The sequence below is a fragment of the Dromiciops gliroides genome, chromosome 2, assembly GCF_019393635.1.
Source record: "Dromiciops gliroides isolate mDroGli1 chromosome 2, mDroGli1.pri, whole genome shotgun sequence".
Taxonomy (NCBI): Eukaryota; Metazoa; Chordata; class Mammalia; order Microbiotheria; family Microbiotheriidae; genus Dromiciops; species Dromiciops gliroides.
In genome coordinates this window covers 655,202,484-655,221,461 of record NC_057862.1, presented here as the reverse complement: position 1 = coordinate 655,221,461, position 18,978 = coordinate 655,202,484, and the positions used below count along the sequence as shown (strand labels likewise).

General features: G+C 39.6%; 2 protein-coding genes across 2 annotated transcripts in view; both read right to left on the bottom strand.

Annotated features, from left to right (window-relative positions):
• The window catches only part of LOC122742883 (carbohydrate sulfotransferase 6-like), a 27,839-nt gene extending 25,793 nt beyond the window's left edge, over positions 1-2,046 (bottom strand). The window contains exon 1 of the mRNA XM_043987451.1: positions 1,932-2,046. Coding sequence (XP_043843386.1) covers positions 1,932-1,945 — 14 coding nt within the window. The 5' untranslated portion in view covers positions 1,946-2,046. The remainder of the gene's footprint in view (positions 1-1,931) is intronic.
• Positions 1-18,978, bottom strand: part of TMEM231 (transmembrane protein 231) — a 25,509-nt gene extending 6,531 nt beyond the window's left edge. The window contains exons 1-4 of the mRNA XM_043987453.1: positions 18,705-18,978; positions 16,750-16,919; positions 2,453-2,581; positions 1,932-2,075 (exon numbers count right to left, since the gene is read on the bottom strand). Of these exons, the coding sequence (XP_043843388.1) occupies positions 1,932-2,075; positions 2,453-2,581; positions 16,750-16,919; positions 18,705-18,843 (582 nt within the window). The 5' untranslated portion in view covers positions 18,844-18,978. The remainder of the gene's footprint in view (positions 1-1,931; positions 2,076-2,452; positions 2,582-16,749; positions 16,920-18,704) is intronic.

The window sequence follows — 18,978 nt, the reverse complement described above, 5'->3', positions numbered from 1 at the left end:
CTAAACAAAATCAATTCATTAACTTTTCTTAATATATTTATTTCCCAGATCCTTTATCATTCTTCTTGCTCTTCTCTAGACACTTCCCAATTTCTTCATATCACCTTTAAAATGAAAAGATCAAAACTTTCTAATAATTGAACATAGACTTTTTGAGCTGGTAAGGGCCTCAGAAAGCTTCTAATCCAATGCCCTCATTTTTTTTTTTAAGTGAGGCAATTGGGGTTAAGTGACTTGCCCAGGGTCACACAGCTAGTGTCAAGTGTCTGAGGCCAGATTTAAACTCTGGTTCTCCTGAAGTCAAGGCTGGTGCTTTATTCATTGTGCCACCTAGCTGCCCCTGTAATGCCTCTCTAAACAAAATCAATTCATTAACTTTTCTTAATATATTTATTTCCCAGATCCTTTATCATTCTTCTTGCTCTTCTCTAGATACTTCCCAATTTCTTCATATCACCTTTAAAATGAAAAGATCAAAACTTTCTAATAATTGAACATAGACTTTTTGAGCTGGTAAGGGCCTCAGAAAGCTTCTAATCCAATGCCCTCATTTTTTTTTTTAAGTGAGGCAATTGGGGTTAAGTGACTTGCCCAGGGTCACACAGCTAGTAAGTGTCAAGTGTCTGAGGTCAGATTTGAACTCAGGTCCTCCTGAATCCAGGGCCGGTGTTTTATCCACTGCGCCACCTAGCTGCCCCCCAATGCCCTCATTTTAAAGATTAAGAATCTAGAGCCCAGAGGGGAAGCTAAGTGGCACAGTGGATAAAACACCGGCCCTGGATTCAGGAGGACCTGAGTTCAAATCTGACACTTACTAGCTGTGTGACCCTGGGCAAGTCACTTAACCCTCACTGCCCTGCAAAAAAAAGAGAGAGAGACAGAGAGAACTTGTAGTCCACAGTGCTGGTGACTGGGCCTGGAACGGCCCTAGAAAGGTTTCTGGGACTGTCCCTCTCCCAGTGGGGGGAGGGAGGGTGTTTCTCCCATCCCACTTCCTGGAGTTGTTTTCGGGCTGTGTGTACACTCTCCTTTCTCTCCAGCCAGTATCAGTAACATCTCATTGCCAAACACATCATAGCTCCAACACCCTCCAGGACCCAGAGAGTACACAAAGGGTAGCAGAAGGGGCAGGGAATCATTTTTAGGGAAGTTGAGGCAGTCATGAGAGATTATTGCTTAGAATACCCTTGGGAATATTTGTTTTGTTGTATTTTCAAACTGGAAAATTCTACTAAAAGTAAATAAAAATGAAAGAAAACAACCAAACAACCTGCAGCCCATATGGAAGATATCACTTGCCCAAGGTTATACAACTAGTCAGAGGCACAACAAGATTAGAGTGCTGGTCTCCTGATTCCCAGGCCAAAGCTCTACTCAAGTGTGCTACACTGCCTTCCACAGACAGTATCATGCTGAGGGTGGGGAAGGGGTCACTTCACTGCCATCTCATGTTAGTCAGTTCTGCTGACTTACAGCCTATGTCAAGGTAGCTATTGAGGCATAGTCAGCTTATGGTCCACAATGACCTCAAGCTTCTTCACATTCAATATCAGTGCTGCCCTTGTCATTCCTAACCTTCATTACCTAGAATTTGTCTTCACCATTTCACCATCACTCTTTAAAATACCCATCCACCACTATCTTCTCTGGTTTAATCTGGGTTTCTAAAAGGTGGGTCTTATTCTGGTTACCTAATCATAGCTTTTTAGTAAAAGCATAGGTGTCCCACCCCCACCCCCACCCCCACTCCCCTCCCCCTTCACCTCTGTCTATTCATCCTATATATAGCGATTGCTGTTGAATATTCCAGGCTGCTCCATGTTACCCTAAGGAATATATGTGCAACATTCATTTTCTCCTACTTCAAAGCAATTTATAAACAGTAACTAATAAAAGGCAGCAGAACTCATAAAGAAAGAGAAACAGCTTACGTTGTATCTGTCATCTATCCCACGATATTTCAAAGGCTGCTTCTGTTGCAGCTTCAGGTCTCCATTCATGTACAATTTGGCACCTGGGACAGGGAAGTATGACTGGATAAAGGCCATGGTCTGCATCGCAAATCTGGACATCCTCTGAAAGAATGATTTATCAGAGACAACTAAGCTGTGGCCAAATCTTCAGGGGCTTAAGTTCTAGAAGCCAGTGGTCTCAGATGCTCTCTTCCTCCATTGGCACTTGGCCAATGAATATTCTGAACTCAGATGATCAATAGAACCAAATGGGACAAGTTCAAGCCATTCAAGCCCAAACTAGGCCAGAAAATAGGCTCAGAACAGCCAAGGTCTACCTAGTAGAATAAGGAGGCAGAGACCCTGATCCCTCCAACCACAGACATTCTTCTTCTCTGTTCTACAGAGGGTGGGACTGAAGTGGGAAATGCAGTAGGAATGGGATTCCCCCCCAACACCCACCCCACCCCAGGCAAAGGCTTCATAAGAAAGGTACTCACAGTCAGCTCATAAGAAAAGGTCAGAATGAGCTGGATCCCGAGGACATGCTCATTAGGCTTCAGTGGAAGATCTAATTTGAAATATAATTGATCCATTTTCCCGTCGAGGTTCCTGTCTTCTTCTCTAGCCTGGAAGACATTACAATCCAACCCTTAAACTCTTTAAGAAGAATCACAAACAAATAGATACAGATATGTCCAAAATCAGCTTTTGCTCCTCTAGTCACCACCTCTGTCTCCAGTGGCCCCTGAGAAAACAGAACTGAGTTGTAGTTTTTCTTATATCAAAATACAAAAAGAACATAAAGTGTATTGACATATCTACTGAGGTCCACCAAAATGTCACCTCTTAGGTGCCAAGAACTAGCGACGGTCAAAGGATCTAACAAAAGGAGGGTGTTAATAGCAAGATTTCTGAAGCAGCCCCAGAGAGGTGGCAACGTTAAGAGAAGTGTCTATCTCTTCTGGTCTAAGTCCTCTGAGGACAAGATCTGATTTGTATAGAGCCCAGCTCACATTGCTCACAAACAAGCCCCAAATAAGACAGGAGAATCATGTTCTTTCTTTCTTTCTTTCTTTCTTTCTTTCTTTCTTTCTTTCTTTCTTTCTTTCTTTCTTTCTTTCTTTCTTTCTTTCTTTCTTTCTTTCTTCCTTCCTTCCTTCCTTCCTTCCTTCCTTCCTTCCTTCCTTCCTTCCTTCCTTCCTTCCCGGGGCAATGAGGGTTAAAGAATTTTAAATGTTTTGTTTTGTTATTTTGGTGAGGCAATTGGGGTTAAGTGACTTGCCCAGGGTCACACAGCTAGTAAATGTCAAGTGTCTGAGCCCAGATTTGAACTCAGGTTCTCCTGACTCCAGGGCCCATGTTCTATCCACTGTGCCACTTAGCTGCCCCAATCATGCTCTTTCTATGGGATGTGCAGATACAACTCCTCCTATGAGTAGCCAGTCACTGAGCTGGACTCAGACCTTTACCTGGGAGTTAGTTTATTGTCTCCAATTTATCACTGTTATTAAAAAAAACAAAACAAAAAGAGGTTTCACATCAGAGTATGGAAAAATGATTAAAGCTTCAGTTCCAACTGTTTGAAACCAAAGTGTAGTAGCTGGAAAGGAAAATATGGAATGGCTATGGTAGGGGGTTGGGGAGAGAATCCTTATTTCCAAAAGCTAATTTATATTTCAGAATACTCACAAAAATCTATTTGCATCTTGCTTTGAAGGAGAAATTGCTTTATGTAGTGGGGGAAACAACAACTCCCTAAGCACACAAAGTATGGCCTAACTCTCTCATTTGATTCTAACATAAAATCTGATCCTTTATGAAATAGGTAGAGTGAATATCATGCCCATTTACAGGTAACAAAACTGAGGTAGGAGAGGTTAGGAAACTTGCCCATAGTCACACCATAAGCTAAAGGTCAGAACTAAAACTGGAACTGGCTCCAGAATTTATGGATTTTTCTCAGACATGGAGGACTTTAGTAATAAACTAGTTCAATTTCCTCGCTCTACATAAGAGGAAATTGAGGAAGAGTTGGGTGGAATGACTTTACCAAAGTCATAGTTTGAAACAGAGTTGGGATTAGATTTTGAACCTCCCAACCCCCCTCAACTGTTCTTTCCTTTATACTACACATATACCCAAATTCTGGAGTATCTGGCTTTAGAGACACAGAGAACAGTTTCCTTTAAATAATATCATTCTAAAGTAGGCATATGTCAAATCAGTACTTAATCAGAAAAATACAGACATCCACAGATGTGACCAATTTCCTCCCATTCTGACTTAAAGAAAGATCAAGTTTTCTAGGGAGGTGATTTATAAATTCTCCCCCACTGGGGATTGTTTATCACTAAGCTTATTTCTGCTTTCCTACCTCTCATTCCTCAGGCAGTGAAGCTAAGGACTCTCTCTAGCCTCTCAGTATTCCCTTGGCATGCAAACTGCTCCTTTCCTTTTAGATATTTTAAATAGATCTCCATCCATTTTCCTATAGCCTGACTAGACTTTGATTCTCATTTTCTCTAGTCCTACATATTCCTTCAAGAGATAAGGTGAGTTTGGAGGGCCTCAAATCCTGTTAAGTGAAATGCTGGCTTAGTGATTAAAAAAAAATCAAGGGGCAGCTAGGTGGCACAGTGGATAGAGCACCGGCCCTGTAGTCAGGAGTACCTGAGTTCGAATCCGGCCTCAGACACTTAACACTTACTAGCTGTGTGACCCTGGGCAAGTCACTTAACCCCAATTGCCTCACTAAAATAAAAAAAAAAAATCAAGTCACAGATACTACAAAACATAATCATCACTCAATAACAACAATAGCTAACCTTTCTATAGTGCTTTAAAGTTTGCAAAGCACTTAACATATCTCATATAATACTCACAATAGCTCTGGGAGATAAGTGCTATTGTCCTCCCATTTTATTTTATTTAGCATTTTTTTTTTTTAGTGAGGCAATTGGGGTTAAGTGACTTGCCCAGGGTCACACAGCTAGTAAGTGTTAAGTGTCTGAGGTCGGATTTGAACTCAGGTACTCCTGACTCCAGGGCTGGTGCTCTATCCACTGCGCAACCTAGCTGCCCCTCATTTAGCATTTTTAAAGTAATAAACATTTTTATTTATAGTTTTAGGTTCCAATTTTTATCCCTCATTCCCTCCCTCCCTTCCCCCTTCCCTGAGGTGATAAGCAATCAGATATAGGTTATACATGTATGATTATGGAAAACCTTACCATATTAGTCATTTTTTATAAGAAAACTTGAATAAAAGAAAAAATGAAAGAAAGTGAAAAATAGCATGCTTTAGTCTGTGTTCCACCAATATCAGTTCTTTCTTTGGAGGTGGATAGTATGTTTCATCAATAGTCCTTTGGGATTGTCTTGGATTATTATATTGTTGAGAATAGTTAAGTATTGGGGGCGGCTAGGTGGTGCAGTAGATAAAGCACTGGCCCTGGATTCAGGAGGCCCTGAGTTCAAATCCAGTCTCAGACACTTGATACCTATTAGCTGTGTGACCCTGAGCAAGTCACTTAACCCTCATTGACCCCCAAAAAAAGAAAAAAAAAAGAAATCACCTGGAGAATAGTTAAGTATTTCACAGTTCTTCATCAAACAATACTCACCACACAATGTTCTCTTGGTTCTGCTTACTTCATTATATATCAGTTCATACAAGTCTTTCTAGGCCTTTCTGAAATCATCCTGTTTGTTATTTCTTGTAGCACAATAATATTCCATCACCATCATATACCACAGCTTGTTTAGCCATTCCCCAATTGATGGACATTCTTTGATTTTCAATTCTCTTTTCTTTCTTTCTTTCTTCTTCTTCTTCTTTTTTTTTTGCAGGGCAATGAGGGTTAAGTGACTTGCCCAGGGTCACACAGCTAGTAAGTGTCATGTGTCTGAGGCCAGATTTGAACTCAGCTCCTCCTGAATCCAGGGCCAGTGCTTTATCCACTGTGCCACCTAGCTGCCCTGATTTCCAATTCTTAGCCACCACAAAGAGAGTGTCTATAAATATTTTTGTACAAATAGGTCTTTTTCCCTTTTTGGGGATGTCTTTGGGATATAAACCTAACAGTGGTATTGCCAGATCAAAGGGCATGTACAGTTCTATAGCCCTTTGGGCATAGTTCCAAATTGCTCTCCAGAATAGTTGGATCTTTTCACAACCGCACTAACAGTGAATTAACATCCCAGTTTTCCTAGATCCCCTCCAACATCCAATATTTTCCATTTTTGTTATATTTGCCACTCTGATAGATATAAGGTGATACCTCAGAGTTGTTTTATTTTGCATTTCCCTGATCTTGGTTATATTAGTTTTGTTTGTGCAAAAGCTTTTAAATTTTATATAATCAAAATGATCCATTTTACATTTTGTTTTACTCTCCACATGTTCTTTGGTCCTAAATTCTTCCTCTGCCCATAAATCTGACAGATAAACGATTCCATAGTCTCTTAATTTGTTTATGGTGTCATTCTTTATATGTAAATCATGTACCCATTTTGACCTTATTTTAGTATATAGTGTGAGATTCTGATCTATACCTAGTCTCTACCATACTGTTTTCCAGTTTTCCCAGCAGTTTTTGTCAAGTAATGACTTTTTGTTCCAAAAGCTTGGACCTTAATTTTTTTTTTAAAAACAACAAAAATACCCAAAAGCTTGGATATTTGGTTTTATCATATACTATATACTATAGTGTAATTTGTACCTATTCTTTTCCACTGATCCACCTTATCCCATTTTAAAAATGAGGAAACTGAGGCACACAGATTAAGTGATTTACATAGCTAATTAAGTACCTGAGGCAGGATTCAAACCCATCATACCACTTCATTCCCTCCCAGAAATAAGCTAAGGAAACTAGCACTGAAATGCCCTGTTCCTGCCCGAGGCACCTCACCAAATGAGCATCTTCAGTTTCCTTCCTGCTCAACAGACTTGTCTTTAAAGAGCCCCCTTCAAGAAACCTGGAAGGACTTACATGAACTGATGCTGACCGAGAGGAGGAACAGAACCAGGAGAACATTGTACACAGTAACAGCAACATTGTGTGATGAACAATGATGATAGACTTGGCTCTTCTCAGCAGTACAATGATCCAAAACAACTTCAAAGAACTCATGATAGAAAATGTTCTCAATATCCAGAAAAAAAGAACTGCTAAAGGCATATGAAACTTTGCAAACTTTTTTTTTTTTGTGAGGCAATTGGGGTTAAGTGACTTGCCCAGGGTCACACAACTAGTAAGTTTGTAAAGTGTCTGAGGCCGAATTTGAACTCAGGTCCTCCTGACTCCAGGGCCGGTGCTCTATCCACTGCGTCACCTAGCTGTCCCACTTTGCAAACTTTTACAAGTGAGACAGCTAAGTTAAAAAATGTTATTGAGATCAAAGCAAGGGGCAGCTAGGTTGTGTAGTGGATAAAGCACCGGCCCTGGATTCAGGAGGACTTGAGTTCAAATCAGGCCTCAGACACCTGAAACTGTGTGACCTTGGGCAAGTCACTTAACCCTCATTGCCCCTCGAAGTAGATGATGATGATGATGATGATGATGAGAGTGAGATGTAGATGTCTCCCACATTAGACTCTGAGTTCCTTGAGAACAATGACTGGTTTTTGCCTTTCTTTATACCCCTAATACTTACCCTCAAGGCCTGGCACCTAATAAATGCTCCATGATTGACTTCAATTTTCCAGTCACTGGGGAAAATCTCTGCCAAAAGTTGAGAAGCTAAGAACTTCTTAGCTTCTCTTAATAATACTTTCATCCTTCAATGGTGAAGGAACCAACAAGACAAACTGCTATGGTGGACCCAATCTCACTAATGGGAGGAATTTGCTGCTGAAGTAGAAGTGAAGGGAACCTTGGGGGACAAGTGATCACTTCTACTGGAATGTGTGATGAAGGAAGACAAAAGCTATGTATGAACATTTACTTTCCGAAAAGCAGATTACATAGGTCTCCAAGAAAGGAAAAATTGGATCCTATGGATCAAATTTTATAGAAAAAGTCAATCCAGAAGAGATGGAAAGCTTTCAAGAATGAAATTCTGAAGACACAGAGAGAAAATATTTTTATGAGGCATATAAATATAGCTCTCTAAAAAGACTGGTGTGAATGAACAGAGAATTAGAGATTAAATTAAAATTGTTAAAGACAGGTACAGAAGGAAGAAGCAGATCTAGGTGATGCCAAAAATGGCAGCATGATTCTGTAAGAACAGTGCCAGAAATGTTTATGCTCAGAATTAGGAGGAAAGAAACCTAACTGAAAAAAAGGTAATTTTTAAAAGCTATACTGGGGAAAAGAGGAGAATCAAAGCTGGGAAAGAATGAAGAAAACTGACAAAAGACAGATGACAGAGCTGCTTAACTTGTATTTAACTTCTGTTTTCACTTCCAAAGACAACAATCATCAGACTGGAATGAACAGAACAAAAATGGCTACTGGGAAGTTGAAACACAGTCAGTGTTCTTTGAAAGATCATTAAGAATGGGAGAGATGCCTCAGGACTGAATGACAAATATTACTGGAATTCAAGTCTGCTAACTATAGGCCAATGAACTTGATTTCTATTCCTGGCAAATTCTTGATTTTATTATTAGAGAAATAGTTAGTGAACAATAATAGAAGGAAATGGTGATCACAAAGTGCCAGCAACATAACTTCTTTATGAGAATAGTGTAAATAAAGTATGCCCATCAATTAGGGAATGGCTAAACAAAATTTGGCACATCAATACAATGGAATTTTACTGTACTATAAGACACAATGAATATGAAGAAAAGAATCATGGGATGTCATGAACTGATGCAGAACAAAGTAAACCTAATTAAGAAAACATTTTATACCATGACTGCAACAATGTAAATGGAAAGTGTAACAATGACACCCAAATGAAATGCTACATAATTGTAATGACCCATCTAGGTGCCTACCTGGAAAAAGATTTAGACAAATGAACTCCCTTTCTGGAGATGTGGAACATTGCCTATACTGTCAGACTCAGTGGAGGAATTGGCTAATTTTGACACACTGACTTTTCTTTTTTTTTTAATTCATGGTTACCTTTAGAGATGGCTTATTCCTTGGGGGAAGGGATATATTCAAAACAAATTAAAGTGATATAAAAACAAAAGATATCAATAAAATAAACTAACACACATTTAATGCAGCTTTATCAGGGACAAGTCATACCCAGATTAACTTTTTTTTAAAGAGTTATCAGATGTGTAGATCAGGGAAATGCAATAGTTCAGATTGTTCACGTGGACAAGATGGTGATATGTGGGCTAGTTGATAGTAGAGTGGGTTGGATTCAAAATCTATAGAATAGTCAGACCCAAAGATCAGTCATTAATGGTTTGATGTCAACCTGAAAGATCTCAAGTGAAATATACAGGAACTCACTCTTGCTGCCTTGGGCTATTTAAGACTTTTAATAGCTAGTATTTTTATCAATGGTTTGGTTGATTCTAGTAAGATGAAATTCAACTCAATAAGAATTTTTTAAGCAATTATTATGAGCAAGACACTGTACTAGATGCCATGAACAGTCTCTGCCTTTAAAGAGCTTACATTCTAGTAGGAGGATACAATATATATGCAGGTAAATAAATACAAAGTAATTTCATTGGGAGGAGCAGAACAACTGGGATGATCAGGAAAAAGGCAACTGAGACTAGCCTTGAAGTTCAAATGCCAGGTTTTACAAATGGGTTCAAAATATTAATTTCTCAAGTAAAAAAAAAAAAAGCCAGTGACAACTCTTCAGCAGTTAGTCTGGAAAAAAATATGGATGTGGCAAAAAAAATTAGAAACTCGTGCTGTCAAAGTGTTGAGAAACAAATAACACTTATTCTTTGAAGATGGAATTATAAACTTGTGGAACTTTTTGAGACTGGAAAAGACAATCTGTATATGAAACAATGCAATTATTTTTAAAAGGCAGTGTAAAAGAATAAGCATTAACTATCACCTTATAAGAAGGAAAAGGGGGGGGGGAGGTAGCTCGGTGGAGCAGTGGATAATGCACCGGCCCTGGATTCAGGAGGATCTGAGTTCAAATCCAGCCTCAGACACTTGACACTTACTAGCTGTGTGACCCTGGGCAAGTCACATTGCCCCAGAAAAATAAATGAATAAATGAATGAATAATAATATCTGAGCATTTCAGTGAACTTTAAGCACTAACTTTACTGAATTTTAAGCACTATAGGGGCAGTTAGGTGATACAGTAGATAAGAGTGCTGGGCCTGAAGTCAAGAAGATCTGAATTCAAACCCAGCCTCAGATGCTTACTAGCTGTGTGACCCTGGGTGAGTCGCTTTACCCTGTTTGCCTCAGTTCCTCATCTGTAAAATGGGCTGGAGATGGAGGGTCTTGTGTGAGCTGATGATGAGTGAGATGAGCAGAACCAGAAGAACATCGTACACAGTATCATCAACATTGAGTGTTGATCTACTATGATGGACTATATTCTTCTCACCAATGCAATGGTACAGAAGAGTTCCAGGGAACTCATGATAGAAGAGGATCTCCAAATCCAAGAAAAAAAAAAAAAAGAACTGCGGAGTATAGATGCTGAATGAACCATACTATTTCTTTTGTTTTTGGTGCTGTTGTTTTTTTCTATTTTGAGGTTTTTCATCATTTCTCTAATTTTTTCTCTTATAACAGGACTAATGCAGAAATAGGATTAATGTTATATGTGTATATATATGTGTGTATATGTATATATATCTATATATGTATATATAGATATAGATATATAGATATAACCTATATCAGATTACCTGCTGTCTAGGGGAGGGGGGAGGGAGGGGAGGGAGGGAGAAAAATATGAAATTATAAAGCTTGTATAAACAAAAGTTGAGAACTATCTTTACATGTAACGGAAAAAAAAATACCTTATATGTAAAAAAAAAAATGGGCTGGAGAAGGAAATGACAAACCACTTCAGTATCTTTGCCATGAAAACCCCAAATGGGGTCACCAAGAGTCAGACATGACAGAAAAATGACTGAACAACAAGAAGCACTAACAGGAACCAAGACACTGAAAGGCTTTGAGAGCATCCATATAGGGAGAGCTTAAAGGACCTGGAGATGCTCATAGTGGAGAAGAAAAAAACTTAGAGAAGCACATTTTCATTATGAAGTACAGGCTGAGTATGGCAATCACTGCTACTGGGGAGGCCAAGGCTTCTAAGCTCAAGAGTTCTAAGCTACAACTAGAGCTAAAGGCAGCAGTATGGAGGGGGGCCACCAAGCTGTCTAAGAAGGGGTAGACCAGCCCAGGTGAGAAATGAAGCAGGTCAAAGCTTCCATGCTGACCAGCAGTGGGTTTTGTCCTGTGATGATCTACTCCTCCCTCCTCTTCCTCCTCTTGGAAGGCTAGGATTTGAAAAAGGGATTAGGCTTGTTCTGCTTGGTCTGTAAGAGTAGAAGTGACAACAGAATGGCAGATATAAATTTGATATAAGTAGGGGCAGCTAGGTGGCGCAGTGGATAAAGCACCGGCCCTGGATTCAGGAGGACCTGAGTTCAAATCCGACCTCAGACACTTGACACTTACTAGCTGTGTGACCCTGGGCAAGTCACTTAAGCCCCATTTCCCCGCCAAAAAAAAAAATGAGATGGCAAATTTGATATAAGTAAAATGTTCCTAAAGATTTACTATCCCAAAGTGCCACAGTCTGCCTCAGGAGATAGTATCTTTGGCCTCACTAAAGGCCTTCAAAGGCTAGGTTGAGCATTTATTGAGTATGTTATATGTTCCTTCAAAGCTCAGCTCAAGCAACATATCCTCCATGAGGCCTTCCCTAATCACCCCCATTGCTAGTGTCTCCCCCTCCCTGAATTACCTTCAGTTAATTTTATATAAAAATAGATATTTACGTGTTGTTTCTCTTGACAGACAAGTCCCTTGAGGACACAGACTCTGCAGTTTTTTCTTTGTATCTTCAATGCCTAGCACCTAATAGGTGCTTAGTAAATATTTATTGATTAACTGATTATTTGAATCATTGTGAAAAGATTCTTGCTCAGGTATGGATTAGACTAGATGACTTCTGAGCTCTCATCCATCTCTGAAGCTCTCAGAAAAATCACTTATCTTCTCTGTAACTTCATTTGTATAAAATGAGGATTTTCTATTTGCCTTACTTCATTAGACTTTTGTGAAGATAAATGAAAAAGTTCAGGTAAAAACATTAAAAAAAGACCAAACCCCTTATCCAAATGCACAGTATTATTACTACATAGCTATACTAATTAGGCAAAACCAAATTAAATTATAGGTGAGAAGTAGATTAGGATTGGTTTGGGGCTTCTGCACTCCTGTGTATGTTTTAAAACAACAATGTCGGAACTCACTGCTGAATTATATCCCCTTTCACAATAAGCTAAAATGTCTTCTACTTTTCTTCACCTTTGCCTACACTTATTCCTCTCACTCGCTGGAGGTTCTCCAATTCCAAACCACTGTTCTTTCCACTATTCCACACTGCCTCTCACCAATTTCCATGAATTTATTTGTGTATTCACTTTCTTTTGTTCATCATGCATTCCTTATTGGCCTATGGATTCTACCAGTTCCACATTCCAATAGCTGTGGAAAATCCATGGTACAAAAACTCTAGGAGAAAATTTAGATGAAATGATTCAATATCTATAAAATAGAATATAGTTAATAAAACAGGGAATAGACATTTTAGACAAATTCATCTCACAAAGAAAAATCAAGGAAGCAATAAATGAATTTGTAAAAGAAAAAATTTCATCAATAAGAACCAGATTCAATTCTTAAGTGAACTTCATCAAACATTTAAGGAATAAACAAATCCTTATGCCACAAAATTGTTCTCCAAAATGAAGGAAGAAAGTGCTCTTCAAAACTAATATTAGAAATTATGGTTCTGATGCCTAAACCAGGGAAGGGAAAAAGTAAAGAGAGTATAGACATATCACAAGTGAATATTGATATAAAAATGTAGAAAATCCTAAAGAAAATATAAAAATATGACTGTATAGTAATATATCAAAAAATTATTCATTATGATCACGGTGGATTTATACTAGGGATGCTCAGGACTAGTTCAACATTAAGAACACAAATGGTAAAATTAATTACACAAATAATAAAAACAACACAATTACATAATTGATACATTTTAAGATGTATTTTGTATTAAAAATACACAAAAAGTATAGGAGTGAATGATCTTTTCTGAATATGATTAAAAGTATTTATCTCAAACCAAGGGCTAGAAACACTAGAATATTCCCAAATAACAGCAGGACTAAATTAGCAAGGATGCCCTCTGTCTCCACTCATTTAACAAAATACTAGAAATATTGCAATATAACAGGAAAAACAAATTATGAGAATAAATATTAGCAAAAGGGGGGGCAAAATCATGCCATTTTGCAGATGATTTGTTGGTTTACTTAGAAAACTCTCGAGAATCAACAAAGAAGCTAATGGAGACTAGTCAGAGTTAGTGGAGCTGGGCTCAAATCCTGTCTCTTATTCTTGATAAAACCTGGGTGAACCTGGACAGATCCCTTGACTTCCTTAGGGCCTAGTTTCACCTGTAAAATGGGGATCTAAGTGCCCACCTCACAGAAGGGTGTGAGACCAAACAAATTTACATGCATAAAGCACTTTGCCTAACTTGAGAATACTATGTTAGGTGCCAGCAATTACTATCTCAAGTAAACACCACCTCCCCTACCTTGACAGAGTCAGGACCAGAGGCATGAAATGAAACATGCATTTTCAGAAATGGCCAATGGGTTGATGTGTTTGACTTGACTATACAATCTGTATTTCCTTACTAGGGAATTTCCTAAACCATTGAAATCACAGGTCCAGCCCCAATCCTTATTTAGAGCTAAACCAAAGCACAAGAAGATACTTCCTACAATCAGATAGGTTTAATTGAATATAGAACAACATTTACACACAGGAACAAAAAGTCAAGGACTTTAAGAGAGATAATGAAAAAAGTTATGAATTAAGGGTATCTGGAGCATCACAATATCTTAAAGATTATCATCAAGTAATCATTCTCAAAACTACCTGGTACTGCTTCTCCGGGAAGCTTTTCTTGATTGCCCCAGCTCCTAATACCCTCTCTCCCAAACTACCTTGTATTTCACTAAGGAATTTATCCTTTTTATACTAATCCTATATATACTTATGTGTGTATTTGTATTCCTGCACTCAGCAGTGGTTCTTTTTTTTTTTTTTTGGTGAGGCAATTGGGGTTAAGTGACTTGCCCAGGGTCACACATCTAGTAAGTGTGTGTTAAGTGTCTGAGGTCGGATTTGAACTCAGGTACTCCTGAATCCAGGGCTGGTGCTTTATCCACTGTGCCACCTAGCTGCCCCTCATGCCCTAGCTCTCAAACTACTTTGCTTTCCCTCCCACCTGCCTTGATAGAGGCAATTTCCTCAACTATCAAACCCTTATATTTATATATGTCTTTATTGTCTCCACTGTTAAAATATAAGCTCCTTAAGAATTGAGATTATTTCATTTATTGTCTTTGTACTGTTCTCTGTGCCTACCCAGTTCCTGGCATAGAGCAGGCACTTAGTAAATGCTTGTTGATTAAATGACTGTGTCACCTACAAATGACCAAAGTCACTAAACAGTGAAAAGTCAAGCACAAAATTCCTGTACAGCCAATCCATTAGAGACTTCCCTCTAAGCTGACCCCAAACCATCTATGACTGTTCTTTGGGTCAGGCCACATTTGAAATGTCAAGTTTTTATTGGTTATATTTGCTGTATTTCGACTAATCTGTTATTTTTCTTTTCATGTTGATTTTTTTTGTTGTGTAGAAATTTTTTAATTTTAATCAAATATGCTTATTTTGTCTTTAAGTGTTCTTATTTACTAAAAAGATACCTTCCTATCCAACTGAGATAAACATATTATTTCATTTTCTTACTTTAAAATTAAAAAAAATGTTTAGGTTGGGCAGCTAGGTGGCGCAGTAGATAAAGCACTGGCCCTGGATTCAGGACGACCTGAGTTCAAATCTGACCTCAGACACTTGACACTAGCTGTGTGACCTTGGGCAAGTCACTTAATCCTCACTGCCCCACCCCCACCCCCAAAAATGTTTAAGTCTAGTCAAGTCAAGAAGCATTTATTAAGGGCCTACTATGTGTCTGCCACTGTGCTAAGTAATGGGAACACAGAGAAAAGCGAAAGCCAGTACTTGTTGTCTAGGAGCTTACAGTGTAACTGAGGTCTATCATTCAGCTAGAATTCACTAAGGTATATGATGTGAGATGTAGATCTAAATTAATTTACTGCCCAATTAGTAATCAATTTCCTCATGTTCCTTTATTAAATCATGAATTCTTTTCTAGGGTTTTTATCCTCTATAAAAGGTTTACCTCTTGTATACATTTACTGAGATGTCTGGCACTATTCTTCTCTTTCATATACCTCATTCTGCTTTTTACCCAGTGACAGATAATTTGGACAGCCACTTTGTGATAAGTCTGAAGTTGTTATTCAGTCATGTCTGACTTTCTGTGACTTCATTTGGGGTTTTCTTGGAAAAGATACTTGAGTGATTTGCTATTTCCTTCTCCAGCTCCTTTTACTGATGAGGAAACTGAGGAAAACAGGGTGAAATGGCTTGCCCACGGTCACACAGCTCCTAAGTGTCTAAGGTCAGATCTGAACTCAGGAAGATGAGTCTTCCTGACTCCAGACCTGGCACTCCACTGCTGGTGGAGCTATATGAACTGATCCAACCATTCTGGAAAATAATTTGGAATTATGCTACAAAATTTACTAAATTGTAAATTCTGGCCCTTTGAGTCAGAAATCCCACCACTGCGCTTATACCCCAGGGAGGTCAATGACAGAAATTTCCATTTGCATCAAAATAGTCATAGCTGTTACAGCAAGAATTTGTAACAGCAAGAAACTAGAAAGACCCAATGAATGGAAATGCCTCAACAGAGAGTAGCATACAAGTGGGAAAAGACAGTGTGGCATGGTGGAGAGAGCACTCGATTTGGAGTCAGGGGTCTGAGTTCTAGTCCTGGCTGTGCCATTTTTTCTCTGAGTGACTTCCAGCAAAAAATTAACCTCTCTGGGATCCATTTTCTTCTTCTGTGAAATGTGAGGATTGGACTGGATAGCCTCTGAGGACCTTTTCAATTCTGCAGGTATAACCGTAATATAGTCTTATCTCACTATCAGAAATGACAAATGGGAAAAATTCAGAGACATGTAGAAAGACTTGTATGAACTCAAGTACAGTGAAAAAGGCAAACTCAAGGAACAATATATACCTAAGTACATTAAGTAAATGAAGTCAAGGCAAAAGAATTCAGGTCAAGTTCAATGGACTTTTAATCGGAGAGCTGAAATAACCTTCCTTTCTGTTAAGAAATGGTAAACCATAAGAGTGGAAAATTTACCTTTTTTGTCCATAACAATCAGGATATCAGATGGTTTAGCTTAACTGATTGGTTTTTTTTTTTAATGGGAGGTTATTTATTGGGAAATGATCAATATGTCAAAACAAAATTCCAGTAACAAAATCTGCTTTAGAAGGAGTATAGGGGCAGCTAGGTAGCACAGGGGATAGAGCACCGGCCCTGGAGTCAGGAGGACCTGAGTTCAAATCCGGCCTCAGACACTTGACACTTACTAGCTGTGTGACCCTTGGCAAGTCACTTAATCCCAATTGCCTCACTAAAAAAAAGAAAGAAAGAAAGAAAGAGTATAGAAGCCACCTACCGATATTACTGGGACTCTAAGATTATCCCCTTGCAACTGGTTAAAAGTGGGGAATGTGCTCCAGGCTAGATATTCTCCAGAGGGGGAGCTCAACAAAGCCACTAACAGCACCTCATGTAGATACTGGACAGTTGGCTGCTCCTCATAGGTACTGCGCTTCAACCAAAAACCTAGACAAAATATGGAAGTCAGAACTGAGCCACAGAGAATGAAGTCTGGAGCCCAAGGCATGTTTATCAACAAGAAGCAGATAGATACAAGGGGACAAGAAAGCTACAATGTCAGATGAGAGCAGGCACAAGACTCAGGGAGATGTGAAGAGACACCACTGAGAACAAGAGCAGGGAGAAGAAATAGGCAACAAGGGAAGGCCAAGAGTAAACTTACTGGTCCCAACTTGGAGAGCCAAATTTGGAAGATGAGAAGGGCAGTTTCCAAATCCATAAGGAATTCAGGATTAGGACAGGCAGCTCAAGGGTGGAAGAGTTCATGCATGGACGGGGTACATACAAATACAAGATGTGTGGGCCCTTAATAAATGTTTATTGTTTGACTGTAAAGGAGCCTAAGCCTGGAGTGCAACATATATGTTGATCTGTATGTGTAAACATGCTTTTTCTTTCTTGCTTTCTAATTGTAAATGTGCTCTTGAGATATAGATATACACATATATAGTTGTTTGTATATATGTATATGTTTACACATATACACACAGATATAATTGTGCATGTAGTCTATATATATAAGTGTATATATGATATGTAACACATTATGGGTGTTCTATATAATATATTCTTACACATAATTTGATATATGATATAGTATATATAAACTATATAATTTCATATATTATATATAAACTATACATATAACAATATGTGTAACTATAAATATTTCTATAGAGAGAATATTTGCAATTATATACAAAATACATGTTATATATAATAAGTTGTATGCACATCTGTACATACAACATGTGTGAAATAAGTCCAAAACAAAGCTATATTCCTATATTTTCATGTTTGTTCATAGCTCTTTGAAGACAAGGGCTCTCTCTTGCCCCTTTTTGTAACCCCAGAACTTAGCATTGCCTGGCATATATATGTAGACACTTAATAAATGTTTATTGATTGACACACACCTTGTATTTGTATGCGTGTATATACACATTCATGTATATTATATATCTATTTCTATATTTATAAAAATTCTGGAAAATGGGAAGTAAAGGAGATGGGTAGGGAAAGAAGTCAGATTCTTGGGGGAATGTGGCAGGTTGCATAAAGGAAGTTCTTGGGGGGGGGCAGGGAACCTTGCATGCATGTTCTTAATTTCAGGGACAAGATATCTATGCCAAATGGGATGGTGCATAAAATCAGTAGGCCAGTCAATAAGCATTTGTAAAGGACCTAGCATGTTCCAGGCACTGTGCTAAGTGAGGAGAATAAAGGAAGACCAAAACAACGGAGTCCCTGTTCTCAAGGGGCTCAGAATCGAAACCATGTGCTTTGTTTGGGGGGATCTCGTCATTTCGCAAGGGGATAGGGCAGGAGGGGAGCCAGAGGATGTGGGTCGAAGTCTGTGGGTGGCCGCTAGGGGAACAAGGCCTAGGGGAGCATGCCGGGGTCTCCCCTTGATTTTGGGGTACAGAGAGCAGCATGGGTGAGGTTTGGGAGGGGCACATGAGGGTGGGTGTCTAGATGGCCTCAGTTTGGGGTGGGGGTTTCTGGACCACGTGGGTCTGGCCGGTGTTTGGGAGACACACTGAAGGGGTCTGGGGGTAATGGGGGGCAGGATGTGAGGGGGCTTCTGGAAGGCCTGGGGTTATGGGGAGCCATCTAGATGGCTCGGGCCTGAGGCCTTGGGGCGGCACGGCCATCTAGAGGCCTGGGACTGGGGCGGGGGGCGCATCCCCGGGAAGGGCTTCGGGCCGGGCCGGGCCGGGCCGGGCTCACCGTGACTCCGGAAGGCCACGAACAGCGGTGGGATGTAGGTGAGGCCGGTAACCAGCACCAGGAATAAGGCGGCCTTGGAGCACAGCCCCGCGCGGTAGCTGCGCTCCGCCGGGTGCGAGTACAGCTCGTAGAGGACCATGGTCGCCGCGGCGCTCCCCGCTGCGGGGATCGGCTTCGGGAGCCCAGGCGTTGGCCCGCTCTGCTCGAGTGACCCGCAACTACCAGATTTGGTTTCTCTCGATTGCCAGCGCCTAGGTCTCCACGGTAACTCTCC